Source organism: Conger conger, chromosome 6 (genome assembly GCF_963514075.1).
Source record: "Conger conger chromosome 6, fConCon1.1, whole genome shotgun sequence".
NCBI lineage: Eukaryota > Metazoa > Chordata > Actinopteri > Anguilliformes > Congridae > Conger > Conger conger.
In genome coordinates this window covers 41,768,469-41,784,823 of record NC_083765.1, presented here as the reverse complement: position 1 = coordinate 41,784,823, position 16,355 = coordinate 41,768,469, and the positions used below count along the sequence as shown (strand labels likewise).

Sequence of the window (16,355 nt, the reverse complement as noted above, 5' to 3'; positions counted from 1 at the left end):
TCAGCTGTATCCCTTTGATTTTACTGCTACAGCAGAAGTAAAAAAATAAGTCTAATAAATACCTAATAAAGTGTTCACTGAGTGTAGATCTATCAATGGAAACTATGTAGCACACCAGTCATTTGATTCTACAGAGTTCTGATTTCTTTGACAGAAAAATAGGCTGATAATAGTGAGGTCATATTGGCCAAACTACCCATTTCATGGCATTAACAATGATATCATGCTCTCTCCAGTGTGGAGCAATGTCTGCTGTGCTTAATTTACACTCAGTGAGCACTTTATTAGGTATTCGACTCATTAAGTCTTCTGATGCTGTAGCCTATCGACTTAAGAGGTTTGACATGTTGTGTGTTCAGAGATGCTCTTCTGCATACCCCTGTCATAATGTATGGATATTTGTGTTACTGTCACCTTCCTGTCAACTTTGATCCATCAACTTTGAGCCCTAATCCTCTGACCTCTCCCCTAAACAACACATTTCTGCTGATTTTTAATTTTTTATCATTCTCTACAAACTCATGAGACTGTTGTGTGTGACAATGCCAGCAGATCAGTGGTTTCTGAGATACTCAGACCATCCTGTCTGACACCAACAATCATTCCACGGTCAAAGTCACTCAGATCACATTTCTTCCCCATTCTGACATTTGATCTGCAAAACAGCTGAACCTCTTGACCACATCTGCATGCTTTTATGCAATTAGTTGCTGCCACATATTTGTATTAACAATCTCGTGTATAGGTCTACCTAATAAAGTGGTCACTGAGTGCATGTTAACTGAGGGGAAACTAGATTGAAAATAGGTGCGGTTTTACACCGAGGTTTGGTCCCATCATGTCTTCAGGTCTTTTACCGCGTCTGTCAGCATTGGAGCGCCGACGGCTCCCTTTAACCGGAGAACATCCTTCCCTCAGTCGGCCACTCCTAACGGGCTGGAGTCCAGTCTCCCGGTCTCAGCCTGTTTGACTTGGCCGAGCCGTTACGCTTGTCACAGGCCCGATCTTCCCAATTCCCATTAATCACTCCCCGCGGAAGGTTCCCAAAGGACGCACGCCGCGATCAAACGTGGATGAGCGCGACAACAACGGGATGCTGCGCGGTCTGGCTGCGGCGAGAAAATAAAAAAAGATTCCAAAACTTTCAAACAAGAGGAAGTTATTGTATTATGGGTGATTGCAGGGATTCGTTTATATATGTTCTGGATCATGTATGATGTAAGTGCAACTGCAACACCACGCTGTGATATGAACCATGTAGCCTACTCACGATGATGGGAAATTGGAATTTGTTACGTGGGAACTTTTTATCAGCTAAGTAAGCAAGGCTGTTGACATACGCTACGTTTTCCATAGCTATTTTTCATAGCTAATGTTGTGTTTTAATGATCTGAACAAACAAAATATATAACACTTTCAATGTCTCGGTGAGGACATACAAATTCATGGCCCATTTTTCATTACAGTGAACAGCCAAGAAAATAACATAAATGAGTTCACTTATTGATGCTGAAATACACACCGCAGGGTGAAAACGAGACTATGATAATGTTATTCTTACACTGTATGTGTGTATAATATACTATGATAGTCAAAATTATAGACCAAGATGAGCTGGGTGGTAGCTGTGTATACTATGTGTTTAATAGTTTTCCATTGTATATTTCAGATGGGGTTCACAGAAATCACATTAATATTGTGGAGTGGATGTACAAACCCTTCCATTTATTTATCTCATCATTAAAGTGTAATGCAAGTAACCACACTCACAAGTAGGACTCCACACCAAAGAACCTTTGTTAAGTAGTAAAACAAGCTCATTTAAAATTATTTCCTGTTTATGTAAGTAACTCCAGTGCAAAGTCGAATACAAATCCCACAGTGCATTGCAGCAATCCTACCTTTCCTCTCCCTCAGTGTTCCTCTCCCTCACTGTTCATTGTGGGGTCAGAGGGCAGATAATAATCAGATAATTCGATCCCCCGCCCGGGCTGTGTTGAAGGGTTCCTGTGCAAGACACCCAACCCCTAAATGCTCCTGACGAGCTGGTTGGCGCCTTGCATGGCAGCCAATCGCTGTTGGTGTGTGAGTGTGTGTATGAATGGGTGAATGAGAAGCATTAATTGTACAGCACTTTGGATAAAGGCGCTATATAAATGCCAACCATTTACCATATTGGGATTGTAAAAATATTTATTTGTCAAAGGGAGTTAATTAACCTTTTGCTTCCGTTACTCTTGAGAATGGACTTTTACTGAGAAATTAAATGGATAGTTCTGTGTTGTAAGCCTGTTTTAAGTTACAGTTGTGAGGTAAGCAACAACTTGAAACTTTGTTGAGTGGTTTTGTGTCCCTTTAAGAAAACATGCAAGGGATGTACTTTCAAAGTTTCTAAAGTGCACCATTCACCTTTGCTTTAAATAGCCACCCAATTTAAACCGCAGACATTAATCTCAATGATGGCATGGGACATACTGCCCCGTGAACACTTATAGAGGGCGCGATTCCATTTAAATCGGTGCATTTCTTTAAAAGGCTAAATGTTATATTAACTTTAGTGGCCTTTTTGTCCAGTTCAGGCCAACAATGAATGGGGGGTGTTATAACTACAAGTCAAACTTTAATTAATTGGCAAATTAACGGACTGGTGACCTGACCAGGGTGTGTATTCCTACCTCTTGCCCACTGCATGCTGGGATAGGCTCCAGCCCCTGCGACACTGACCAGGAATAAGCTGGTTAGAAAATGGATGGGTGGATATTTTATTGTGTCCACTTGAATGGTGAGTAGAAGCCTAGAGCTTTCTGACCTATAGAGTCATGCACAGGGCTGTCACTGCTATGACAGCATGCCAAATGTGGAGTCATGCAGTCTGATTTGTTTCAGTCACCACTTTTCTTTGCCATATTTCCTTTGGCCTCTGTGACTTACATTTGCGCTTTCCCAAAAGCTGTAATGAATTGCATTTTTCATCTTTGCTATGCAATCTGAGATTGGCAGTCACTTTGTAGCTGATGGCAAAGTGCATGCAGTCCGAATGTCAAACTGATGCATCAGTCTACAACTAGTTCAATGCGTCCTGAGGTCATCAGAGCTCGATGCTGACACTGCATTCTGCACTCCTGCCAGTAGGTAGCAGCAGTATGCTGGTTTGGCAGTTAGATTGTACTACTGCCAATCATTTTGTTGGATTAGAAGTTCTCTCTCGCTCTCTCTCTCTCTCTCTCTCACGCTCACACACACAGACAGACAAAGAATAATGTTTTTATGAGCCCAAGTAATTGAGGAAGTTACCTAAATTATCAGCTTGAAATTTGGACCATAAAATGGTGACTTTCGCTGACACTGGTTTGTGTTCATTAGCATGGATGGATCTCATCAAGGTCTTGAGAATATAAAGCTACTTCCAATTTTTATTTTGTTTTTACAGCCATTGCAAATACAGGAAAGTACTCAAAACCAAACACACAATGCACAGCTTTACTGAGGGCCTGCTGATTTTCCTGTCACAAGGAATCCGCAGGCAAGCAATCCGTTAATTGGTGCTGATTCAACATGTGACAAGTCTGGCCCAATCAAAGATGAGTGCCCACTTGTGGAATTGGTATTTTAATAACTTGTTTATATGCATATATGTACAACATAATTTTGTTCTGAACCAAAATAAACACATTTCAAGGTTATTAACCTGCAGATGGACACATAGCTTATTTGAATGAGGCTCAACTTTCTATCATTTTCTCTTTTTTTATAACCAGGACAACCTATTCCTTTTGGTTTGCGCCTTCACTTTCCTCAGTTCCGCCCACTTCCATTCACAGTAAAATATATTTCATGAATATATTTCATAAATATATTTCATTCTTATTTATTCTGAATACATAGATACCTCGCACGGTATCTGGACTTCCTAAAGTTCGTCTATCAGCATTCAAGGGTCCGATCTTTTTTTAAAGCGTTTACTGTGTAGTTTAAATAGCGATGAATTTGGGATAGCCTCACGGGTTGATAGAGTGACGTAAGCAGCCACCTTGCCAGAATAATTAATCGCTGTTGAAGAGGCGCTCTAATCTAACAGGGGAAAGGGACACATTTGCAGCGAGACCCAGCAATCAGAAACGGCTCGCAAATATTCTGTTTCATATTCTGAAATCGTTGCACAGGATGTGCAGAACATACAGTCACTAATATTCAAGATAATGTGCTGTGAAACACCCACTAAAACTAGGCTATACTTGAAGGTGTGTACAACGCATTGTATATTTGAATTGGTGCCATCTGCTAAATTATGTTTTGTAGTAATAGATGCTTAATGATTTTAAATGCTAAGACTTCAGCATGAGGTGGTTCTACCAAAGGTTGTTAAGCATAAAGGTTCTTCAGCTGTTATGTTCAGGGGTCTTCAGTAATAGGCTATGACATTGTGTGCACCATAATGTGTGGACGTCCCAACTATGAGTCTTACAATGGCTTCCACGGATAAATACATCTTTACATGTTCGAGCATAAGCCGATTTTGTCTGGAACACTCTCCTCCTAAGTGGCAGATAGAGCCAGCTGAAGGAAAGAAACGGCTAAAATACATAGATTTTAATGGAAAGTGCAACACCTGCTGTTACTGCAGTATCCGTAATAATAATAATAATAATAATAATAATACATTTCATGTTGCCAATTAAATATTGCTTATTCTCAAAACGGGCCAATTCTTAAAAATGCAGCAGCACCGTTGATCTTACAATTTGGCAGCCAGTTGTAATGAGTGCATTCTGAAAGAGGGTTGTTATTTATTTTTTATTTATTTATGAATTTATACATGCATTCAAAAATGACGGTTTGTCCAGCTCCCAGTGCCCCTCCCACATAAGCCAGGTCATTTAAAGGCACATGACATTCGTCCAATAATGCTACTCAGCGCCCGTAACGAATACAACGCTTCAGACACAATAAACGTCTATTAAATGTAACACCGCTGTCCTGCCCTACCCCCACCGCCTCTAAAAAAATTTAACTTTGGAAACCGAGATTGGTTGCAAGGACCGTTTATTGACTCTCACCTACATGGAAGCTAGTTTTAAACATTCAACATCCTGAATTTCTTCATCAAGGGTCGGGGTTTTTTATTTAGTGATTATTTCCTCTTTATGGTTTCAGCAATTGTACTAGGCTTATTTACAACTGTCGGGCTTGTTTTCTTTATATTTTAAGAATACGATGGAACAGTAGGCTTTAATGAAAGTAATATTCTTAGAAATGTCTTTCAATGCGCCTGTCCAGATGTCGCCTTCTTGTTTTCTCCTCTTCCTTAAGACATACCAACCACAATGACAAAGCTTAAAGGAGTTCAATTGTTTGGGATCAGAAGTATAGTTTTCCCCTTGTAGTGGAGGTTGTCCCGCAGTTGTAGGTCGGTCGTCACTGTTTCGCACGGCTTGTGTGAAGTTACAGATTCTGTTATCTTGAGACTACATCAGAGGCGTTCCGGATCCTGACCCCGATTGTATGAATAAGTAAGCAGGATGCTCACGGCGAAGGGGTGCCTATAGAATTTTAGTAAGTTAGCAAAAAAGTGCCAGCAGCTACTGGCGCTCTGCCCTGCCGCGCTTTGCGTGTCATCAGAAGCTCCGATCCCACAGTGTTGTTTTAAACATTTACGTCCTGTTGTACTTCCAGCGACCAGTTTTTATTTTTTTCTAATGCTACGTTGGATCTTTTATTTTCCCAACAGGGGTTGCACCCGGGGATTTTGCCTCGTCAAGAAAACAGTTCACTGGATACACGGATCGTAGCGGAGCGCAAATCATTGAGCGCAGAGGATTGCTGCAACGCCAGAAAACTTACTAAACGCTGTCATCGGTGAAGTGATATAGGCTACGCTCAGAGCGAAAGAGCCTTCGCGATGACCCTCTAAATTCCATTTACCAACACCGTCGAGACTTTTCGGAGGAAAGCGCATTTCCTCAAAGTGGCAGAGGTACTTTTTCATTCATTTGTAACTTCGCCTGGTGTGCATCCATTCGGCATTGACACCTAAAATGCATTGGATCACAATTTTACTTGCTGGATTGACTTTATGTGGGAAAGTGACAATGCGCAATATCTTAGATTATGAAGACAGTTATGATTATTACGAAGAGGACAGAGTGGAAACAATCGACTACAAAGACCCATGCAAAGCTGGTAAGTAGAATACATTGAATTAACTTTTAATTATTTGCTGCTTCAGAGTAAATATAGACAGTCCCAGGTTTATTTATTTTTTGTTGTTTTAATTAAACCTCACACGCGCGCACACGCATAGAGAGAGAGAGAGAGAGAGAGAGAGAGAGAGAGAGAGAGACCGTTTACAGTCATTAAGTTGACAAAATTGTGTTTTTGTAAACAAAAATGATTTAACCTACCTTCTAGTCAGTTTATACTAAGTGTCTGCATCAACCGTCGCTACCTGGCGAAACGATATCAGCTAGAGTATGCACAGCCAAACTGGTGATAAACATAATGTACGTAGCCTACATTGGCCTGAAATGTCCTTTCTAGTGATTTAGCTGCGTTATTAGCCGCGGGTAATGACTGTGACAGCGGTCTTAGTGGTGCTGGACCACACACCTTGGACAGCAGACGGTCTCCTTGTAGCTAAATCTATCCTGACCCAGCCGAGGTTCCCCGGTAAGCCACTAACGAGGCCACGTGCGGTTTGCTGTCACACGTCCGTAGAACTGCTTGACCAGTTTTAACAGCGGCGCGCAACTCACCAACTCTGGTTGCGATAAGACACATTTTTGAAACACGTAGCTACACACAATTGCAGGAAAACTCGGTATAGATGGATGGATAGTTTAATTGGCTACCGTGTTATCTAACTGTTTTGTTTTCCTTTGGCCATCACTCTTACCTACTTCAGTCATGAGTAGACACACACAAAGTATTAATTTTGGTAGAAAATTCGTTCGACGCAAACCAGCTAGTGAAAGTACTAATTTACATGCGTTATTTTTATACGTGTCCCACTGGATTCATTCTTTATATAGTGCACGTTAAGGTTATGTATAATTAACTCGTTTGCGGAATTAGTATAGTTTATGAGAGATGCGGTCGTGCCAACTAACTCCTCGTGGAGTAGTCTATGTTTTGATTAGGAAGTGCACACATGGTCTATAACCCAAATAAAACTGTTCGGTGTTTTAGGGAAGTTGATTAGAAATCATTTGCTTATGCGCTCACCTCTGTAGAGCAATGTGGAGCTTTTTTGTGAGTGGGTAGTTTAGAATCGTCTGGCCAGGCTCCATTTGCGGTTACTGAAACAACGACACTCGTTTTGGCTGGCTTGTGGTGGGTCGTCAGGTCGCCTGTCTCCTTCACACATCGCTGATTAATAGCGAGATATTGTCTCGTTTATGCGAAGAACTGAATTAAAACTCCTTAGGGGAATCCTCAGATGTCTCTGCGTTATCATTGGCTCACTGATTCATTGATTCCGTGTATGTTTTTCATTGTACCGTAATAAATACTTTGCCTACAATATGTAGCCACACTGCAGCTAGATTTATCACTTAATATGACCACACATGCATCCAATCAGAATTTATACACATTTTTCACCATATAAGTAAACCTGAATGCAATTACATTTCTCAATCAATTATCTTTTTTTTGCAAATTGATGAACGGATGCTACTGTGCCATTTTGATCCACAGTGTCATTGTCGTGCTTTAAAGTGGGTTTTTATCAACCACTCTAAATGACAACTGGGCCACGAGGTGATGTAGTTGTTGATAGCTACTGTACTGGTCCATGTTCTGTCGCATATAAACTTATCTGATTTGTAATGTTGTGTGCCAGTTACTTGCCAGGACCTGCTGTGGAATTTGAGATGTTTGACCTCAGAAATCAGCCGGCTTTAGCTACAGCAGAGCTTGTAAAATATTTATTGTGGTGTAAGGTAAACAGGCAGACAAAGGCTGCTCTGCACTGTGACATTAAGTTGTGTCAAATCCTTCCCATCTTTGATCTAACAAAGCTGGTGAACACTAACCCCACAGCATCATTTCATCTTCCTCAGTGACACATCATACTGTCTATGCATGCAGTCTATATATAGCCTCTCTCTCTCTCTCTCTCTCTCTCTCTCTCTCTCTCTCTCTCTCTCTCTATCTCTGTCTCCCTCCCTATGTCTCCCACTCCCTCTGCCTCACCCTCACTCTCTCTCTCTCTCTCTCTCTCTCTCTCTCTCTCTCTCTCTCTCTCTCACACACACACACTATATATGTTTTTTCTTTAAATTTTAAATGCATTTATTTATATATGCATTATAAGCAGGTGGGGCACCCTTAAGTAAGTGCGCACAGTATGCTTTTGGTTGTAATATTCCATTTGGAGTTTGACATTTCCCCACTGTTACACTTAGGCAGACATGTTGCGAAATTTCATTTTTCAACATTCAAATTCAGAAAATCTCCAGATTGCTCAGTTCTTTCACACTCAATAAAGTGACAGTGGAGGTTCTCTTTGGGTGCAAATGAGTATGGTCTCCAAGGAAAAAAGGTACAAATTAGTAATATGTTGTATATATGTGTGGCAGATGAAACAGGTCCTGCTGCATGTTTAGTTTTTTCAAATTCTGGTGCTCTCATTAAGCATAATTGAATGTGAAACCTCACAGAACGTAATGTGCACTAAGAAACCTTAGTGATGTCGATGGTGAAGTATTCCTGAAGTCCTTGGCTCTACCAGCATTTACACAAGTCTCTTCGTCAGTTGGGCTGTGAATCATTCCCAGTCACTTCAGGTGCCTGATTTGATGGTTATAAGTCTTGCTGCAAAATGATCTTAATTTGCGATACACATTCATGTTAGGAATCTGTGCATTTTAGAACGATACCTCATTCTTGAACTCAGTGTTCCATCCCCCCTGACGACCAGCTATGCCACGGGGTGTTTAGTGACACTTATTATGGGTTGTTACCTCTCGGTTGAATGTTGGGAACAGGAAGAATGTTCCAGAGGCTCTTCGTTCACATCCCATGCCAGTGAAGTCCAACTCAGACTTCTTACAGATATAATTCTAATCGCATTCAGATAAATATGAATCCATATGTGATTTCCTTTTCAGACTGCAGTCATGGCGGCACGGATGGTGCAGTGGGTAGCACTGCCGCCTCACAGCAAGGAGGTCCTGGGTTCGAATCCCCGTCGGCCGGGGCCTCTCTGTGTGGAGTTTGCATGTTCTCTCCGTGTCTGCGTGGGTTTCCTCCGGGTACTCCGGTTTCCTCCCACAGTCCAAAGACATGCAAGTTAGGCTGATTGGAGAGTCTAAATTGCCCATAGGTATGAGTGTGTGAGTGAATGGTGTGTGTGCCCTGTGATGGACTGGCGACCTGTCCAGGGTGTATTCCTGCCTTTTGCCAATGTATGCTGGGATAGGCTCCAGCCCCCCCTGTGACCCTGTTCAGGATAAGTGGGTTAAGATAATGGATGGATGGATGGATGGACTGCAGTCATCAAATGCAAGATGTTTCACATTTGTCAAAAAAGAGACAATTATTGCATTAAAAGAGAAGCATGAAAGGGACTAAATAAAGTAACTGCATTTAGTTAGCGCTGGTGGTCTGAGTTTGACAGTGTAGCATGGTGGTTAGTGAACTGGACTTATGACTTGAAGTTGTGGGTTTTATTCTCAGCCATAGTAGCGCTGTTCTACCCTAGAGTACTTGTGAATATTCAGCTGTAAAATTCAGTTCTGTGTACGAAGAATGCACATGTTATCTTGCTTAATTGCCAAATGCCTACACAATGTAATATATACAATATGCAGTACATATAGTGTCCTGTCTGGGTTTTGAGCCTACAGACCTCTGCTCACGACCAGGGTTGGCGTCTGGTAGGAGAATGCTTGGGATTTTAAGGCAGCAAGTTAGTCAAAGATGCACCTTGAAGGTCAGCCAATTATTTTCTGATTGCTCCTTTGGCAGAGAGCGTGGATGGATGATACGGGCATTCTGAGTGCGTAGTAAAGATGGCTTTCTTTAGTAAGGAAGCGCTAGATTAAAAGATTGTTCCTGCGGGATTCAGGTCTGCTCCTAAACCCACGCTGTCACCACAACCCTTGCATATTGAACAGCAACCGGTCATTTGACTTAACACAACCTCACCGGCACTGTCATTTTCTGCCTACTTAATTATATGATTTGAAGCCCAGTCTCCTTCTTCTGTCTGCATAACTACACCTGACTTTGTTTGTTTTCACTTTATTTAGATGATAGGCCTCACCACCTGTTATATTGGCCACACCACATTTAGCGTAGACAGAGGAAGTTTTATGTTCTTATAATATCTTATATATTCATACAAAGAATAATGTATGCAAAAAGAATACACCTACACAAATTTTATACCTGTATACATACATTTACAATGTGAATACAAACACCAGCTGTCTGCAAATAATTAAACATATTTTTTCAAGCGTCAAGCTGGTGACAATTGGTGACAATTACCTTAGCCTAACATTACTTCCCAAGTGAGATGACTGGTACAATTATGGAGCTTAATAGTGCATTCTCGCACCAGAAAACATTTTTCAGGTGGGTCAGTGAGGTTATGGAAAATATCCTACCCTGGTAAGGGAGAAAGAGCCTAGTACTAACATTATTCCACTCTAACTAATAAAGGAATTTGACTCATTTAAAAAGCAACCAAAAACCAACCATTGTTTTGAAGGCTTTATTTTGGAGCATATTGTGAAGCCTGGATATCCATTTTGTCTATCAAAATATGCTGAATTGCAGATATTCATATTAATGTCAGTCAATGTTTGCAGTGGACACTGTCTGCACACCCACTGTGACCCAATCAGCTGAGCTAGCACTGAAATCACTGTGGCAAAACAGTGATTTATGGCCAAAGTTAAGGGCTGATGATAGTAAGGCACACTCACTCTCACAAATGCACACACACACAAACACGCACATACGCTCAGAGAGAGAGAGATACGGCGGGACAGAGACAGTGAAAGTGATATTACAGAAAAATTGATATCTCTAGGGGGGGGGGGGGGAGTATTATTATGACATTTCATATGCAAAAACAGGTGGAGTTCTCTCAGACTACCATCTACCTGGCCTCACTGCTGAGATGTGACTTTACATTCCTAAGGCCTTCTTTAAACAATTATTTCGCTGGCACTTTTATCCAAAGCAACTTACAGTAGATTAGACTCGCCAGGGGACAATCCCCCGTGGTACAATGTTGGGTTAAGGGCCTTGCTGAAGGTCCCAACATCTGTGCCCTCATCATGGCTACGCCAGGCCTTGAACCACCAACCTTCTAGGTCCCAGTCATGTACCTTTGCCCGTTGTAATTTTAAGGTATGGGAAAAACAAATGACCCTGCTTCTCTCAAGGACTAGGGTCATATCCAAAGCAGCTTACTTTCATACTATCGAGTATACAAGGTTGCATACCAGTTTTAAGCTCAATAGTAGGCAAGTTAGCTGTTAGTGGACATAGGTGAAGTTTGTAGACCCCTGTCTTGCTCATTTCATTCAGCAATGGTTTTCAATTAATTCCTTAATATGTTAAAATGATATAATTCCGTGTATGAACGATGTGCTGTTCTCATTCAGAAGGTTATGCTGAATGTTAACAGCACCTTAATTTAACGGACGTTTAGTACGATGGTAAACTGCTTACTTTTCTAAATCAGTACATAATTGACAAATCGATTGGTGCTCTTTTCACAGTGGGGAGAGAGGGGTCCCAATTTAGCGCAATCTAAATATTTCTGTGTTAAGCTGTGTCAGCACACTGGCTCGTACAGCCTTCAGAGGGAGGGAGGAGCTCATCTGAATTTCAAATGATATCTGAAACCCGAGGCCCAGGCTCTCAGTAATGGGTGCTATCGATTTATTGGCTCAGAGCAGAATCTCATTATTATTGTTTCTCATTAGGAGGGTGATAATCCCCAAGTGGAATCCGCCACTGCAAAGCACCAGCGTCACGTGATCATCTGCCCGATCACTTTTAGGACATCACAAACAAACAAACACACACACACACACACGCACACACACACAGACACAAATACACACACACACACACACACACACACACACACAGATACGTGCACACACAGACACGCACACAGACATAACACACACATATGCAGACACACACATACAGACGTACACATGCACACACACACACATGCACACGCACACACACAAACACACATATACACACACAAACACACACACACATATGATATGGCGCAGTCGTCACATACAGTGCCCTCTCCGCAGTGGCAGACTATAATACCCAAACTTCCCTTATGTATTCTAATCATTTACATAAAATTGTAATATGTTGTTCCTCACCATGCAGTTTGGTCTGTTTGCTGATTACCAAGTGATGAACACAATGCAGAAATCTCCATTTTATTTAACACAAATGTCAGACTCTAATGTCAGAAACTCTCTTGCTCACTCTCTCTCCTCCCCCTCTCTCTCTGTCTGTCTCTCTCTTTCCCCCTCTCTCTCATGGAGGGAGAGTGAATGGACTCTTGATTTCAGTTTTTTATGGAAAACTTGAAACTGGGTGATACCCTCCATTGCCATATGCCTCCAGGCCAAAGAAAAGTAGTGTCAAAGATACATTCCTGAGTACTGAGTCAAACTTGACCAAGTTCAGAAATGAAAATCATATCATTAATATTGCACAAGCCTACTATATCGTGCCAGATGATAATGAGTCATTGGGGCTCTTTTTACACAGACATTGTACACACATGCCTAATATATGAATGGAATGCATTTGCAAGTATAAAATAAATGAATAAATATACGGTTCATTCAGTAATAGTCTACCCAAATATTTTTGACCTAATGGGAGTTTAAAAAAATGTTTCAGATCTCTCATGCCAACAAGCTAGTCCATTTATAGCTCAGCACATGACTTATGTGAATGGAGGGTTTGAGTAAAATCAGCCCTTTAATCTGACAGCATGTAACCTTTGGAAGATGAAAGAGACTGTTGCTATGGCGCCTAAATGTCAGCAAAGCACACGACCAGTTTTTTTTTTTTGCCGACTTGCTTTGCAGGGTTATGTGTCATCAACGCGCATTTTAAACTTTTTTATAAATTGTCGCTGTTTATTTTTTACCTAGAAGTGCAAAAAACAAGGTGTGACAACGCGTTGCGTCTCTTATAGGGCGAGTTTAATCCTTCTCGTCTCACCATAAAAAATTCTGTTCTGCACGTGTGAGAGAGGGCTGACTGTAATTTTAACATTCAGTTGTTTAGTAATGATAGCTGTTATTTAGGTTATATGTGACGGTTGTGGGAAATATCTGGCTTTCCAGAACAAAGCACTGGAGGCAACTGATGAGTTGTAATTTAACGCTAGGATGTTCCATAATTATTTCCTCTCCGCACGTGAACTTTATACACATTTCATGGATCAGATACAGTACACTGCCACGAACTGCACTGGAAATGGCAGATATTCCTCTGAGATGTAGACCTGAGGGCAGCACTGCGTGATCGATGGAGGACTAGTGCCGAGGTTAGATTTCAGTACCCTTAAAACAATGGGCTTCTCTGAGTGTATCTGCAGGTGCACTGCAAACTCCTCTTTTTAAATGTTAAACCAAAAGGCTGATTGAAAGGAGACACCTGTGCCCTTTCAGTAGTGCGACCACTGCTGCCAGGATATTTCATTACTTTCCAGGTACTTTCAAAATATGAGACATTCTGTACCAAAGTTTTCAACAGTGTGCACTGTAAGCATTTTGATAACAGTTCCCTGCTGAATGAAACAGCTCAAGCTAGGTTCAGCTGGTAACTGGTTGACCAGCTCAGACCAGCTCACCATGCAAATGGTTTGACCAGCTGAAGCTATGTTTTGAAACAGCTAGTAGCTAGTAATTTCGAGCTTGTCATAGCTGGATTTAACAGCAGGGTAGGAGATGTCATACAATATATGACATCTCCATAGACAATGTCCAAAGACAAAGACCCATGTGCTGCCAGTAGCTGGTACTGGGCAGTTACCTTGATGTGGTAAACAGGTGCTTATTTCCTGTTTCAGCAGGACAGTGACAGACACTGAAATGTGGCCAATGATATTTAAGGTGGGAGGGACTTAAGATGGAGAACCCTTGGCTCTTCCAGGGATTGCCATTCTGCCAGAAGCTCACAAACCCCAGTGGTCGCTATAAATGGAAGATGGTAGATGGTGAATGGTAAATGGTAAATGGTAAATGGTTGGAATTTATATAGTGCCTTTATCCAAAGCACTGTACAATTGATGCTTCTCAATTGATTTCATACTCTTTTGGACAGCACTTTTGAATTCTAAAATGTCTTCACACTGAACTAATTACTCTCCAGGGACAGATTTTTTTTTCTGAGCTGCATAGAATAAGATATTTTTTCATTTCAATTCATTCCTTCCCATTTAGGTACCCAGTGTGTATGCTCAGCTGCCAAAAAGCCCCATAGTCAACCATGGCATCCATCCACATGGCATGTTTAGTGTTAGGCTGTGAAATGTTCACTTTAGTTTAAACCTTTGTGTTAGAATTTACAGTGAATTGTAAAGGAAGCATGTGCCCTTTGACCCAAAATTATTTTAAAAGGGGAGAAACATCAGTTTCGAATTTCAGATCATGTTAATCGGAACTGACTGACTGAAAACACATCTGGTTGTGGGCTTACCATGTTCCTCTTGATTAAGGGCTTCCAGACACATTGCAGTAACCGACACCATTCTGCAGTGCGGGTTTACCGCTGAACCCAAGTCAACCAAACATTTTCTTGCCACGAGATTCGGAGCAGTAACAGTATTTGAGGATCATGTACATCCTCTTCAAGCATTTTCCGCTTTGTTTAACACGTCTTATCTTTTCCTAGTTGTGTCCTTGTGTATTTAACTCCTAATTGACTGCTAATTAATTAGTGGACGGCACTAATTAATTTTGATGTCTTTTCAGAGGACATACACGTTAAAAGCCTTTATAAACCCTTTACTGGCATTGGTCAAACAAACTTCAAGATTACCCTTGTGTGTGGTGAGTGCTATTTCGTCAAAGGCTGGGGGGATCACTCAAAGTAGTACTTGACATTTGAAACGTTGTTTTCTTCACCGAAACGAGCAAATTGGGCTCCATAGTTCCCTCCAAAAGACCAGTGAAGGCCTGGGGCATTATGGGACTCTTACAGTTCTTCACCCCATTCATAGCGGTGGTTTCACTGCAGTATCCATGCAAATTAGGGCAGAGCTTTGATGTTGTTTGATGCTATCTGAACAATGATCTGGACTGACGGATGTCACTCCACTGTGTGGAGACCCCTGTCACTTTTCTCCTTCCTCCCTTCCTCAAAACTTTATGGTTCCTCTGCGTCTCGAAGGCATTGTGTAACAGTCGTTTCATAGACGGGCCTTGTTTTGGCAACGTGACGCGAGATGGTACAAGAGGAACAAAAATGTATGCGTCAGTTAGGCCAGTGTTTCTCAACTCCGGTCCTCGGGACTGATTTAATGACTTAACCGAATAAACCACCAAATAAATCAGGTGTATAAGTTCCTGGTTACAACAGATAACTTCTGGCAAGTGGATCCCGAGGACTGGAGTTGAGAAACACTGAGTTATCATATTATGAAATCAGACAAACATCTGTGACATCCAGCGGGAACACAAAACCAACCAAAGAGTTTTGGTTTGCGCAAAAATGGGGTTTACCAAGATGCCAGCTACTCGTGAGCATTACAAAATTATGCCAGTATTTCGATGACAGGCATCTCTCCACCCCCGCCCTCAAAGTGAATTCCCATAAAACAATAAAAATGACTTACTCTGTCTGTTTGATGGGAGTTCTCACTTTGATGGGAAACCACCTCTAGCCTGTCCGTAGCAGGATGCACCAGGGATACTCAAACGGGGACACAAACCGGTTCTGCACTTTCAAACTAGCAAGAGAAATCCGTGCACTTAAACATTATCATTATTTACAGTTCTGTGCTTGTACTGTAATCAATTGGAAGCTGGGGAATGCAAATAGATCATTTGGGAAATCACTGAAGGGACTGCCTCCTAACATACTCGCGTTAAAAAAAAGGCTTAAACAAATTATATTTAAAATGTATATGAAAAGCATGTGATCATAACTGTTACTAGTTATTTGGAAAGAGACACCATTTTTGAAACTTCAAGCAACCTTATGAGAAACGCATGTCGCAAGCAAGAGAAAAATAATTTTTGCTTCTAATTGATATTCTAAGTTAAGGACAAATGTTGATTGAATTTCTGCCAATGGCATTTCAGTCAGCTGTAATTCCACCATTTATGTCCTTCTGGTTA

The 16,355-nt window shown here is 41.3% G+C and overlaps 1 protein-coding gene across 1 annotated transcript in view; it reads left to right on the top strand.

Moving 5' to 3' along the window:
- The first annotated feature begins 6,008 nt into the window (after nt 1-6,008).
- The window catches only part of tll1 (tolloid-like 1), a 73,987-nt gene continuing 63,640 nt past the window's right edge, over nt 6,009-16,355 (top strand). The window contains exon 1 of the mRNA XM_061245874.1: nt 6,009-6,180. Within this exon, the coding sequence (XP_061101858.1) occupies nt 6,036-6,180 (145 nt within the window). The 5' untranslated portion in view covers nt 6,009-6,035. The remainder of the gene's footprint in view (nt 6,181-16,355) is intronic.